We start from the raw sequence: 14406 nt of genomic DNA, 5'->3' as shown, positions 1-14406 counted from the left end.
GCTCTGAAATTGCTTACCTGTATATAGCCCCCTGGGGCGGGCCAATTTTAACCAAAGGGCTTTTATTTGAATAACTTTGTTAGACATCCATTAGAAGATTTTTTATGCTAAATATCTTAGCTCTATGGGTTTTCCAAAAGAAGACTTTTAAGTTTTTACTATTATATACATAAAGAAGAAACACAATGACCCCCCTGGCCCGGGGCCAATTTTGACCCAAGGGCTTTTATTTGAACAAACTTGGTAAACATCCACTAGGAGATGTTTTATGATTAATATCTAAGCTCTAGCCATTTGGGTTTTCAGAAGAAGATTTTTTTAAGTTCAAACTACAAACAAATAAGAAAAGTCAATGACCCCCCAACCCCCGGGACTGGGCCAATTTTGACCCAATGCTTTTATTTGATCAAATTTGGTAGGCAATGACTAGACAATGTTTCATGTCAAAGATTCGTGCTCTAGCTCTTCCGGTTTTTTAATAGAAGAATTTTTAAGTTTTTTCTTTCAGTTACCATGGCAACCAGCATGGAATTGAATTCTTTGAACAATTTTTAAAGTTGACTACCAAAGGAACATTCCTGTAAAGTTTGGATAATATTGGCTCAGCGATAGACAGACGCTGGACGTACGTCGGAAGAAAAGCGATCACAAAAGCTCACCATAACACTTTGTGACAGATGAGCAGACATATATGTTATTTTTCGTATAATTTCCTATATTTATCAGGATTAATCTATTAAAACTTTACCTCATTCTAATCACACCAAACAGGTCAAATTGTTTCTCTTTCCCTGCAATGTATTTAAAAGAAGATGTTCAAACATACATTTATCAATAATTAAAAAAAACCTTTCCAAATCAATGTATGAAACGAATGATCAATATGTTTTCAAACGCAGATTGAATATAGCTATTGCACCTATGTGATTTTTGTTCATTCTTAATAACATTTCAAAAACAGTTTTAACATTATTCATTTACTTCATTCTCATTATTCTTACCCCAATCATAATCGAGCAGTGATATTTCAAACGAAAGTTTCTCTATAGCAACTGTCAATGTCATTTTACAGCGGTCTACTTGCAGACTCATTGCAAAATTACGCTGAAGAAGTGTGGAGTGCATACAACAGTCAATGGCATCGCATGTCTTACTGAGTGTACAGAAAGTGTTATCCTGCAGATTAGGTAACAGAACATCGAGAGGGCATTCTGAAAATAACAATAGCATTTAAGAATTGTTTTACAGAAACATTATTATATGTTCTTTCTTTTTTTATATACATTGGTTTTAATCAAATTCAAAAACATACTTTCTCGCTTACCTTTGTTCCAACTTGTATTTGTATGTATTTTACAAACGTCTTCCTTTAGGTATGTAGATATGCCCAGTTCCTCATGTAACATGGACATAGGCAAAACCTCGACAAGTCCTGCAACAAGACCTTTGTCTGCTAGCCATTTCTTCATCGAGAAATCTATAATAAGATGTAATAACATTTAATTTCAAACACATACATTTTTGTTCGAGTGACATTTGCTCAGCTTATGCCAAACTTACTGCAAGCGAATTTCTACTTAAGGTGTAAAAATACAATAGCATATTCGTTTCAAAAGATTTTATACTGCGTGTTTTTGACAAATTATATTTTCTTAACCCTTAGTACTTTTCATCATTAGGCATTTTTATTCTACTTTCATTTTTTTTAAATATTATTGATATAATCTACTATGCATTGCACGCCAAACTACCTTTGATTTTGTATCCTGTACTCATGTCACAAACAGGCTTTCGTAGTTTTGTATTTTTTAGAATATTAAAAGTCTCGGAACATGTTTTCTTTGCATAGTAACATATATTTATATCGAAAGTCATCAGAAGAACACCTTCATTTCTCAAGTCTTCAATCACAAAGCTACAATAAACAAATCATATTAAAATACACATTTCAAAATTAATTCATTAATTTTGCATAAATCACATAAAGAAGAAGTGAAGAGGTGTTTTTATTTAAGGTCGAAACTGATGTTTAATTCTATACATAATATTTAATAATACTAATTTCTCTATATATCAGAGATTGTTATTAACTTCTTTCAACATCAGAAACTATATTTAATTTACCGAAGTTTGAAAACTCCTTGTAAACTGACGATTTTCTCTTCTCCAAAGTCAAAGTCATTCAAATCCAAATTATATGTCATCTTTTCTATTCCTATTTCAAGTCGATTTAAGCAAGTTTGGAAGAAAATGTATGTATTCAGTTTTCTTGTAAGAAGGCTCACTTCCGAACAACATTCTATGCCTGTACAAAATGTTGGGACTCGGCACTTTGTAGAATCCGGTAGCTTAGGTAGATCAATTGCGTATGGGCATTCTGTAATATATGAACGAGGGTAATATAATCCAAGGGTGAATGATCAGGTGAAGGTCCGATTTGCCACAATTCCTCTTAATTTTTATAATTTACTTCCCATGAACAATAAAAACTCACGTTGCTAAATGAACGTTCTGTCAATATCCATTGGAATTTACCGGTAACTTTCAATTTATAAAGAGTGGGATAGTATTTTGAGGCAGATTTATATTCTATACCGTTTGTTATAGCAATGTTTTAACAATGTTTTATGACTTTTTTCAGAGAGACTATATGGAGGTGACAATAAGATAACGAAAATATGAATAATGAAATGCTACCGTTTGCCCATCCTAAGCTGGAAATATTAAGTGTGCTGCTGTTGCACTGTTCGCCAATATATGGTGACAGATTAAGGTCGTTGTACAGTATGTGCGTGTACTTTTCTGTCAAGTCATTGCCTGGAGAAAGTCCTTGTGCTTGTATATACCATATACCATATATCCAAATCAAACTTCCTCTCTCAAGATTATAAACAGACACACTGTATAAAGGAAGAGAATAACATTTATACAAAAACAATGTCTTTTATAGCCCAAGTTTGCTTTTTTATTTTAGCTATGAAAAATATCGTAAATTAATGTATATGCTTATTCGTCGATTATCAATAAGCAATAAGCTATATATACGGTAAAATTCAAACGAAAAATGCGACATTTCATAAACAACGTATACAATGCTTACCTCAAACGAATGACTCCGTATAACCATAGATGTTCTGTCTGACCCCATGTGTAATTAAACAGTTGTTTTGAATGTTTAAACTTTTCAATTGCAAACGTTATTTGATGTGTACAAGGATCAACGTTTAACAGAGTTTTGAAAGTTTTATTGACTGTCTCTACTTCAACACAACATTCTACATCAGTACAGCTCTGGCCAATAGTGCAATACACGTTGTGTGGCAAATTCTGCAATCCGGTTGTAAGAGTTCTAGGGCAATCTGAATTATGATATATAGTCAAATTTAAGATACAATAGAGTTCTAAGATTTGCTTTTTGTCAAAACACATTTAAAATACAATCAAATGATGCCTTTCAGAAAAATAGAAGTTTAACATTATTGTTGGGTGTAAAAATTCTAAACCAATTAAGAATATAGTTTATTGCCTTTTTAAAAGAAACTGACAAATATTTGAATGATATACAAATATGTATTCTAACCATTCGTCCATGAAGTATTTCTTGATACATTTCCTTGGCAAGATGTTTCGTTAAGGAACGGAGAAAGGTTGAGTGAGTTCAACAACTTTGAGGAGTAATATGAATCCAAAGGCTTGCCGGCTGTTAACCCCTCATTGGATATCCATTTTTGCAAAGAGAAATCTAGAAAGCAAAGTTTGGCATAACAGATATGTGATTTGAAAGAAAACAATTATACAAATAAAAGCAAGGGTAATTCTTCATGATAAAAGTGCATACCATATCCCTTGGAAATTCTAAAAATAAATAGAAGTGATAAAACTGTATATCTGCTGTATATCTATAACATGACTTGTCTTTTTGTTCATTTTTGACGTTTCATACTGATTTTGAAATTCAAATTATATCAAAAACTAGCACATATATTTAACACATCGCAAATGTGTAACAGTGTAATGTAATATTAAGGATATGATTTAATAATGTTACTGTCTTTCGTAATTGCTGTGATTTCTTCCTAATCACAATCTTAAAATATTTTAAGTGGTTTGACATTTATTTTTCTAGTATTGCATTTTATTTTAAGCTAATCAATATTAATACGATGCCAATAGGATTCAAGCAAATTACTGCTCATTGAAATATCACATAAAATAAAAAGATGTAAAAAAGCTGAAGAAGACAATAACCTTTTGTAACATAATCCCGATTCCATTTACATGACTGTTTAGGAAAGAGCACTCCATCAAGAATGGTCGACTGTATATCACATGACGAGGATGATTCAAAGCAGACACTCAGCTTCGCAGTTGACATGATCTTCTTTTCATTTTGTAGGTCGAAGAAGGAAAAGCTATCAAAAGTAGATACAATAAAATAGAGAAAAACGGAACTCCCCAAAAACTCCCTAACGGCAAAACTGAAATTGCTACATGGACGGTAAAATTGTGATATTCGCGCTTTTTAAAAAAAATATTTGTAGCATTTTGGAGTGGATTTAAAAAGGAATGCTATAATTGCAATTCTATATTTTAACATAAATTAAAATTTATGCTGACAAATATATGTTGTAAAGTATATCTCACTTTCCGGATACTTATTTTGAATAATATTACACATACCTGCAGATAGACTATATAGAAGAATATCTGACAAAATAGAGAGAATAGGATTCCCTATAGAATGTCCAAAATGGCAAAATTGAAAATGTGCAGACTCGGTTTCATTGAGTCTGTTCACGGACGGTACTGTCATGTGCAAACGTCCGCCCACGACTCCTAACACCGGCTTTAGCAGAACGCAACATTTAAACATGATAATGGTGACATTTTGAATTAAGAAAGATCCTCATACAGAGTTATCTTGGAAAACGGGCCGTGTTACTTACTCAAAGCGAACGATGCCTCCAAAGTTCAATCTTTTTGTCTGTTCTGTTAGAATAACACAAATATTTGTTAAGCAAACAGCCATATCAACATTTTGTATATCATCGAATATTGTAAATTAATGTTTCTTGTCAATCTTCATAATAAACAATGTACAACACAAATTAACATTTTGATAAAGTAATGTATAATGCCAAAAATGGTACATGGATTAATTTCAAATAATAACTTCATATTCTGAAGTAAATAATAAGCTCACACAGGAATACAGTAATTAAATGTAAAATAAAACAGTAGTTTTAAGCGATATGTTAAAGTTTTAACGTTTTCATTCTGACAAGAGAACTCCATTTGTTATGACTAATCTTTCCGATGAACTTCATACATATTTATTCAGAATATATTTCAACTTTACTGTTAAGCTTTATAAAACTTTTAAATTTATACTGTATTTTCAATATGTTTACCATACGTAGAAATTACTATCTCGTTTGGTATCTTTTTTCAACGACAATTAATCAAACTATTAATTTAACCAGGGTCTTTCAAATAGAATTCTATTTGAAAGACCCTGATTTAACTTAATGATTTTTGTATATCCATTACCCCGTATAAAGTCGAATATAGTTCTTCTCAACTGTAGTTTTTCAACATTTACTTCCACTGTTGACTTACATACATCGATGTTATAATAAAATTTGATATTTCTGTTGATTGCATTCACAAACACACAACACTCTAGCTTCGTACATGCACTATTCAGAGTACATGACATACTTGACGGCAAGGCTTTGGTATTTGTATACGGACAACCTTTTGAGAGAATAAGACAATGTTATTAAATTAAAATAATTGTTAAATTAAATATTTTCTCTAATCTTTTTTAAAAAAATTTAATTGTTTTGTTTTTATTTCCAAGCCGAGATATCAGCCATAACTAAGCATAACACGAAAATGGAAAAAGAGAATATACATGTGTCTTATTTTAAACGGCCAGAATAACGGTTCATTTTCAGCTATCAACATATTAATGTTAAAACAAATATGAAAAAAATAATTGTCGATTCAAGCAAACAAATTTAAGTTTCTAGATCTTTCTATAATTGCACAACACTTTTGTTTTTGTTTTGATTATGATACTTTTTGAACTTTATGTACATCGCCGCTGCTGAAGTTGGTCATATCTTCAACATTATGATCATGTATTTTATAAAAATGATATCGTGTTAGCATTTAAAATCGTTTAAATATTTTTCTTAGTTGAATAAAACTTACTATTTTCCCATCCATAATTTATCTTTGTGTTGTTAACATTACACTCTATGTCATTTATGTACGTTGACAGGCCTAAGTCTTCAAGTAAAATATCGGAGAATGGCTTTTCAAGTGGCACGTCTGTTTGGACTTCATTTTGTAATTTCCATTCAAGTAGTGAAAAGTCTGCAAATCAAATAAGTAAATGATATATTCAGTGCAACCATTATATGGACTCTTTAATGTTTAATACTATCATTGTGCTTATAATTTTTTATTAAAACCACATAAGAAAATGTGTCTATAATTGACCTCAAACAAATTTGTCGGTACAAGTAAGAAATAAGCTTTGTTTTTGTAAATTGTCCATTATAATGAGAAAGGGATTTCGTCTATTTTAAGATGATCTGTCTTTATTGATGAAAGTATATGTTCTCTTATAAGGAAGTTTCAATATTGCCATGATCTAAATCTCAGATAAACATACCCTTTATAGGGAATGTCTCCATTGTCGAGTAATCACAAAATCGTTTTGAAAATTTCGCCTTGTTGAAAATGTTCTTCTCAAACAAACATGTGCCGTTTGATTCAAGGCATGCTTTAGTTGTTAACGTCAACACAAAAGCATTTTCACCGTCAAGGTTTTCCAAAACAAATCTGATAGAGGAAACGGTACATCCAAGTTACTTATAAACAAAAATGTATATTTAATAGATAATATTTTGATTAATAAATATTTTTTATACTCTAGTATTAGTCTTGTAATTATCTAACAATTTATTATTAGTAAAGCAATATAAATCATAAAAAGGGCGAAAAATATGATATGATATAAGTATGGTCTAATAAATCTTACTTCACTAATGTATTCTTTATCAGAACTTTTTCGACTTTTTAAAACGTCTGGTATGGAAAAACATTGAAATGGCGTATGACGAGACAAAATAGAGAAAATCAGAATCCCCAAAGAAAGCCAGACAGGACAAAATTGAAAATGTTATAATACTAAAATGACCTGTCTTACATTAATCTTATTATTCCTTTCAAGTAAATTTCTTGCTCTTTGTTCCAGTCGAAATCTTGCAAAGACAGTTGTACTTTGAACTCTTCAATCTCCACAGTTAATAACTGCTGACAAGGATCAACACTGAATTGTATACTGAAGTTTCTGTCGATGGGATTCACTGACAGGCAACATTTCACATCGTTACATGTTGATAGATAACACTTCAATTCACTTGGAAGACTGTGAAGAAAGTGACTAAGAGCACATTCTGCAATAATAATATATGTTACCTGCAATTGTGTTCCTCATAAAATACTTTGTATCAAAAATACAAACAGGAATTTACTAATTCCCCGTCGTTAAGAGAATTAAATGTATCAATGTGTTTTTCAAAATTTATTTTCAGTTTCTTATGTAATTTAATAATATTTCTTCACTGTTGCAGTATCTTATTGAAGTTTATCTAAAACAATATGTGTATCGGAACCATTTACGGAATACCAATAATACAAACTTACTTGACATTGCAACATCTAAAGCTTTATTTGCATAGTCTGGCAGAGTGCACTCTCCTTGTGAGAGATATCTAGGCAAGCCAAGATCTGACATCAACGCTGAATAATCCAAGTCCGAAATGCTTTGGTCAAGTGTATATCCGTGGTTTTTTATCCAGCCAGAAATTGAAAAATCTAAAGGCAAAATAGAAGTTGTAAAATTGAATAAATGTAAGAAAAGATCAATAAGGAGATCAATATTGAATTTCAACAATAAAAACGGCTCTTTTTGTTTTGGGCGTTCTTTAAGATTCCATTTTTTTACCATTTTTTGATTTAGTTTTTTTTTATACAATATTCCTTCAAGGCAATTGTTTAGGAATATGTGTTACAAACACATGACATAATCAAATACCATTATGTTGCTAATGACTTACTGTTCTTTTTAAATCCTTCAGCGAGGGCACACTGTGGTTTAGGTAAAACCGCTTGAGAAAATACAGTTTGCTTAAGAGAACAAGCACCGCCACTTTCAAGACAAACACTGACATCAAGATCAATAACATATGCTGCTTCCTCTTGTAAATCATAAAGGCGGAAACTGTAAAAAAAATTGTAAATCAAGAAAAAGAAAGGGTATATGATATGTAGGCAATAGTTCTATTTTGTCATATTGTGTTTAACATTTTATACATGCATTCTTACGTGCGTTTTTTTTTCATATTCATTTAGTATATTATGTCCAAATTTATTCATGACTGAATGGAAATATTTTAAAACAAGAAATGTCGAACGACATATATGCCCCCCTTTTTAGCCCTTGACTCATACTATTGGTAATTTTGTTATAGAAACATGCTATAAAGGGGTACATGGAAGTGTTCTGTTATGTAAAAAAAATAATGACCAATATATGACCTGAAATTGAATGAAAGCTATCATTAACAAGAAATGTCGAACGACACATATGCCCCCTTTCTAGCCCTTAACTCACTAATTGGTAATTTTGTTATAGAAGAAATCAATAGGGGTCATGTACTAGTTATGACCAATCAATATGTGAACTAAGTAGACTTTGTGATGAATACTTTTCAAGGTAATCAGCGGAAACCATTCAGATATTTAAGGCCCCTGTGACCTTGACCTTTAACCTAGTGACCCATTAAATCAATAGGGGTCATCTACTAGTTATGACCAATGACTATGTGAAATATGAAGTCTTTGTGATAAATAGTTTTCAAGATAATCAGCGGAAACCATGTAGTCTACCGACGGACAGACCGACATTAGCAAAACAATATACCCCTCTTCTTCGAAAGGGGGCATAAAAATCTATGAGCATGTGGTTGTTTAATGAAGACGTTACGGCTTAATCTAAATACATACATTTTCTATTATATATTATATTTTACGGACGGATCAATTTCTAATACATTAAAGAGTTATGTGCGTAAAGGTTTGATACTTACTCCACTCGAATAATCTTTTGTAACCAAAACTGTTCCTGTTCGCCATAGTCGTAATTGACTAAATTCAGTTCAAACGTGAATTTTTCAATGCCAACAGTCAGTTTTTGCTGGCAAGCATCTATCTTTAGATATGTGTGAAGTGTTCTAGGTAGAATGTTTGTGTCGATGCAACATTCTATATCCATGCAAGTAGAACTAAGATGGCAGGATAACGGACCCAGTGGTTTTGTTGGCTTAGAATATCCGGTACATTCTGTTCAACATATTATAGAAAGCTCTCCAATTATTCGGATATAATGAAATACATTTTATGCATAGTTTACGCATGCGCCTACCTAAATGCAGGATTTACCAGTCTTAATAATCAGATTTATTTTGATGCAAAATTTTAGAATTATATGTAAAGACGAAATATTTAGTACATAAAAAAGAAAGGCAAAAAAAAAGCTGATTCTAATTTGGTGTTAGTATGTAATTCACAATTTTGCCTTAGATAAATAGATAACTAAAATGATACTTAATTCATATGACAACCTTGAGCAAAACAATACCACCTATAAAATCTAAACAATAGAAAATCAAGGATCATAAATACCGTTATAAATGCCGGCTCTGGTAATAAATGGATGTAAGCCGACAACACACTGACTCTCCGAGAGAAAGTCTGCAATACCCATGTCGTTATAAAGTAAATCATAAGCGTAAACTGGCAGACTGCTGATGTTCTTAATTCCCCCGAAGTTATCCATCCAGTTAGCCAATGAAAATTCTAGGTTAAAAACAATATAATACTTTTATTAACACCACCCAAGTATGATTTATATGTTTATTCAATGTCTCTAAGTAAATAAAAGCACATCTCAATACAAGAGCGATCAGTGACCACATGTGTCGTCTCATGATAGCTAATTGTATGTTGCAGCTAAGGTATCAGGAGATACAAACAGAACAAAATGCGTTTTTTATTCAAGGGTCATAACGCAGTCAAAAAATAAATTAACCGGAAAACCCACGTAATATACGCAAGTTCTTGTGCTACAGATCAATCCTGTAAAGTTTCATTGAAATTACTTTCGTGGTATGAGAAGTAGTCCGGACAAACTTTAAGCATTATTAAAGGGATATAGTTCTGACAAAATAATTGAATCGGAAAATGATGACGATATAACCAACTAAACTTGGCACTGATAATTACTGTAAAGTTCGGATGAAATTGCACCAGTTTTGTTTGAAAAGCAGTCAGGACAAGTTTTGTGACGGACAGACAGACGGAAAGACAAACAAACAAACAGACAGACAGACGGACGGGCAGACAACGGAGAAGTGATGTAAAGGTGACACAAAAATAGAATGTACTTGGTGAAAGAGATTTAATTATCCATTAAACATTTGTGGCCATTTTAAAGGCGTTTAATTTCGGTGAACTTTTAACTGTGTGTGTAAATTATATATGGTATCATGTTATAAGAGAATAAGTATAATTTGCTTCTTGTATAAATCGCTTCATTCTTCATGATGTATAATAGAATTACAACGATACAGTTAAAGGCGTACCTTCAAAAGGCTTCGTTACTAGTTCCCAATCGCAAAGAGTTTGGTGCAGCTTAGTATTATCAAAAACCTTATAAACTTTGCATGGTAAATGAGATTCAGTGCAAATGCTTATTTCCGCAGACACTTGGTATTTTCTTTCTTCTTGTAAATCGTATACTTGATACCTGTTATAAGATAAAATGGGAGTAGTATTTACTTGTGTTGTTATTTTAGATGGAAAGATTGTAAAACTATGAAATGTTTACAGTTAGCTGGTCCATTATCAAAATAATTATTGCTTCCAATGTAGCCACCTAAGCTAAATAGGGAAAACATCGAATATGTCATTAATCTGACTATAACCGCTGATTTGGAAATCATTCGGAATTAGTAGGCGATCACTCACTTGCAGAAAAATTGGTAATTATTTGTAAGTTATCAAGGAAGACGGTAAGGAATGACGAAAATAGTGTTAAAGTTGGTGTTAAAACCAGAACATATATACAATAAAATTGTTCAACGAATTACAAGATTTAACGAATTACCTGAAATAAAAATCTCATGTATTCTGAATATAAAAATAAATTATCTATCAAACATAAAAAGGTAATAAGTGTTTAAATGTTTTAAAAAGTATGCTTAAGAAACGTCACCTTATCCGTGCAATACCAAACAACCAAAATTCTTCAGTTGTTCCATACGAATATTCTAATAAGGGGATTTCTCTTTTGAGGCGTTCAATTTGTATTGTAAGGGTATGCAAGCATGGGTCTATATCGAGGCCGACTTGGAGGAAATATCCTATCTGATCCATAGATACACAGCAACTGACTGACGTACAATGACCATGAAGCGAGCATTGTATGCCACTTTGTAGCGAGGGCAGCTGTGTAGATTTTGGACATTCTGCAAAATAAATAAAACATAGTCCAGTAGAAAACACTTAAAACACTCCTTTATGTCAATATTGTAATCACAAGTCGTTCTTTTAGCAAAAAATCTTACGAAGTTTTAACCAAGTGCGACAGATTATACTTTTTTTAAGAAATGGTTGTTTTTTTTACTTACCATTGAGCCATCCGTCTGAATTCAATGCTTGCTTTAATGAGCATTCATGTTCATTAAGGTAAGCACCAAGTCCTAAATCAGCAAGGAGATCATTTCGTATATGTAGCTTAAGACTTTCATGTGCGTTAAGTCCATGCCCGGATAGCCATGTAGTAAGGGAAAAGTCTAAAATAGAAAAAATAAGTATCAGTAAAATTGTTAAGTGTTTTTAAAGGGATGATTAAATATGTATAAGTTCATTAATATGATTATCAGATTTTATGATATAATTGTTACATCACATATCAAGCAAAACTACATATTATTTTCTTATTACAAAATACAATTTTATTACATCAGTGAATGTAATTTTTCATGTTATTGGGATAAAATATTATAATAAATTTAGCATCGGTAATGGCTACAGATGTAAACAGAAAGAAACAAAGACATACTGGTAAAACAATCACATTTATCTGCGACTTAATAAATTTATTGTAAGTACTTGATAATAACTGATACAAAACATAGAATGACAGCCAGTAGTACCTGGAATATTGTAGCCTGTACTAAAGTTACAGATCTTTTTTGGGAGTAGTTGATTTTCCAATAATTTCATCTGTTTAGAACAGGTGCCAGCGGATTCCCAGCATTCTTCAAATGTTAGAGACACAAGAAATTCGTGTTTACTTGTAATATCATGTACAGTGAACCTGAAACATTCCAGTAATTGAGAAATAATAACGCTCGCCGATTAAAACTTATTGAAAAACATCTCAAACAAGAAATATCTTTAAACAAGAAGGCAAAGATGGCCCTAGATTGCTCACCTGACCAATCAAACTCATCCGAGCAATTACTTAGACAAGCATCCAGACTAAGTTTGATGACAAATGAGTCAAAAATGTAACCTCTGGTGTTTCAACAAGGTTTTTCAATATTTGGGCAGTGTGACCTAGTTTTTTTGATCCCAGGTGACCTATATTCGGACTTGACCTAGAAATCATCATACAAACTTGCAGACCAATTTCCGGGATATTTGGATCAATTCTGTAGCCACAAGAGTGTTAACAAGATTTTTCTATTTTTTAGCTCTTTTGACCTAGTTTTGACCGGAAATGACACATATTCGAACTTGACCTAGAAATCATAAGAACAATCTTCCTAATCAATTTCCAGAATATTTGGATAAAAACTGCAGCCGCTAGTGTGTTAACATGATTTTTCTATTTTTTGCTCCTTTGATCTAGTTTTATTACCTGAGATGACCCATATTCAAACTTGATTCAGAAATCTTCAAAACAACCTTCCTGATCAATTTCCAGAATATTTGGATCAAAATTGGAGTCACTAGAGTGTTAACAAAAAGTTTCTATTTTTAGCTCCTGTGACCTAGTTTTTGACCAGAGATGACCCATATTCAAACGTGACCAAGAAATCATCAGAACAACCTTCCTGATCAATTTCAAGAATATTTGGATTAAAACTGCAGCCACTAGAATGTTAACAATATTTTTTTATTTTTAGCTCCTGTGACCTAGTTTTTGACCCGAGATATATCATATTCGAACTTGATCCAGAAATCATCAAAACAACATTCCTTATCAATTTCTAGGATATTTGGTTCAAAACTGCACCCACTATATTTCCTATTTTAAGCTCCTGTGACCTAGTTTTTGACCCGAGAAGACCCATATTCGAACTAGTATTCGCTGCATTTTCACTTTTCTGGTTTAGAACCGAGATTTTGACAGAAAACTAAAATATCACGGAATCTAGTTTTGGCATGTCAAAAAAGTTCGACTGACTGGCATACACTGTTTGTATTATTAAACAAATGGCAAAGAAAAATCAAATAAAAGCACCCTTTTAAATATGTTTTAGAAAGATTGTTTAGATACTTAGTGTAAGTATAATACTCGCGCAACTTACGATAGCCGAAAGACTCCTGAAAGCCAAACGTATTCTTTTCTGCCAAATTCATAATCTATTAGACTGAGTGAGTAGTTGAGACGTTCAACACCTAGGCTCATCATTTGTGTGCAAGGATCTATATCTACATGAATTTCCACGTTACTATCTATTATTGGAATGGGTATACAACATGTGAGTGAGGTACATGATCCGGTAACCGCACATGAAACTTCTTTCAGCTCATGATCCGGTATGGAAACATTCAAAGGACAATCTCCTGTAAAAAGATCCATTGCAAAACAATTGCTATTTTTTAACAGTTTAATCCAATGATGAACGTCTGGGTAAAGCTCAGTCGATGTATAGTGCTATGCATAATAGCACACATGTCCAGACTAAATGTTTTACGGCTTTTATAAAAATGTCGTCATCAGCTCAATTGTATGGAATTTAATGTTTTTTGTTAAGAAAAAAAAATCCAATAAAATAAAAAAAATAACAACAGCAATTGTTAAGAAAATCAACGAAGTCACATGTCTTAAGAAATAATGAATCAACTATAAAGTACGTATATGAATAATTCGTTCTTCATTGAAATAGGTTTTTATGCAAATTATTATGTTCAAAATAAATACAATAGAAAAAATGCCTGCAGCCTTACAAAGCTAAAACAGTTCTACTGTATCAATAGCATATATGATTATCTATTACCACATAATATTTTTCAAATAAACAGGGAACCCAA

The 14406-nt window shown here is 31.9% G+C and overlaps 1 protein-coding gene across 1 annotated transcript in view; it reads right to left on the bottom strand.

Annotated features, from left to right (window-relative positions):
* The window catches only part of LOC132757273 (uncharacterized), a 167263-nt gene that overhangs the window by 77694 nt on the left and 75163 nt on the right, over window positions 1-14406 (bottom strand). Inside the window, exons 89-111 of the mRNA XM_060748524.1 lie at window positions 13680-13938; window positions 12297-12460; window positions 11769-11933; window positions 11354-11606; window positions 10722-10885; window positions 9763-9936; window positions 9168-9420; window positions 8136-8299; window positions 7723-7893; window positions 7223-7472; window positions 6686-6855; window positions 6220-6384; window positions 5551-5757; window positions 4947-4989; window positions 4249-4412; window positions 3581-3742; window positions 3101-3359; window positions 2698-2900; window positions 2125-2377; window positions 1752-1915; window positions 1325-1477; window positions 1002-1211; window positions 749-791 (exon numbers count right to left, since the gene is read on the bottom strand). Of these exons, the coding sequence (XP_060604507.1) occupies window positions 749-791; window positions 1002-1211; window positions 1325-1477; window positions 1752-1915; window positions 2125-2377; window positions 2698-2900; window positions 3101-3359; window positions 3581-3742; window positions 4249-4412; window positions 4947-4989; window positions 5551-5757; window positions 6220-6384; window positions 6686-6855; window positions 7223-7472; window positions 7723-7893; window positions 8136-8299; window positions 9168-9420; window positions 9763-9936; window positions 10722-10885; window positions 11354-11606; window positions 11769-11933; window positions 12297-12460; window positions 13680-13938 (4213 nt within the window). The remainder of the gene's footprint in view (window positions 1-748; window positions 792-1001; window positions 1212-1324; window positions 1478-1751; window positions 1916-2124; window positions 2378-2697; window positions 2901-3100; window positions 3360-3580; window positions 3743-4248; window positions 4413-4946; window positions 4990-5550; window positions 5758-6219; window positions 6385-6685; window positions 6856-7222; window positions 7473-7722; window positions 7894-8135; window positions 8300-9167; window positions 9421-9762; window positions 9937-10721; window positions 10886-11353; window positions 11607-11768; window positions 11934-12296; window positions 12461-13679; window positions 13939-14406) is intronic.

Source organism: Ruditapes philippinarum, unplaced genomic scaffold, assembly GCF_026571515.1.
Source record: "Ruditapes philippinarum isolate M1 unplaced genomic scaffold, ASM2657151v2 ctg770_1_1_1_1, whole genome shotgun sequence".
Lineage (NCBI taxonomy): Eukaryota > Metazoa > Mollusca > Bivalvia > Venerida > Veneridae > Ruditapes > Ruditapes philippinarum.
The sequence above is the reverse complement of the archived record's forward strand: the minus strand, read 5'-3'. Positions and strand labels throughout refer to the sequence as shown.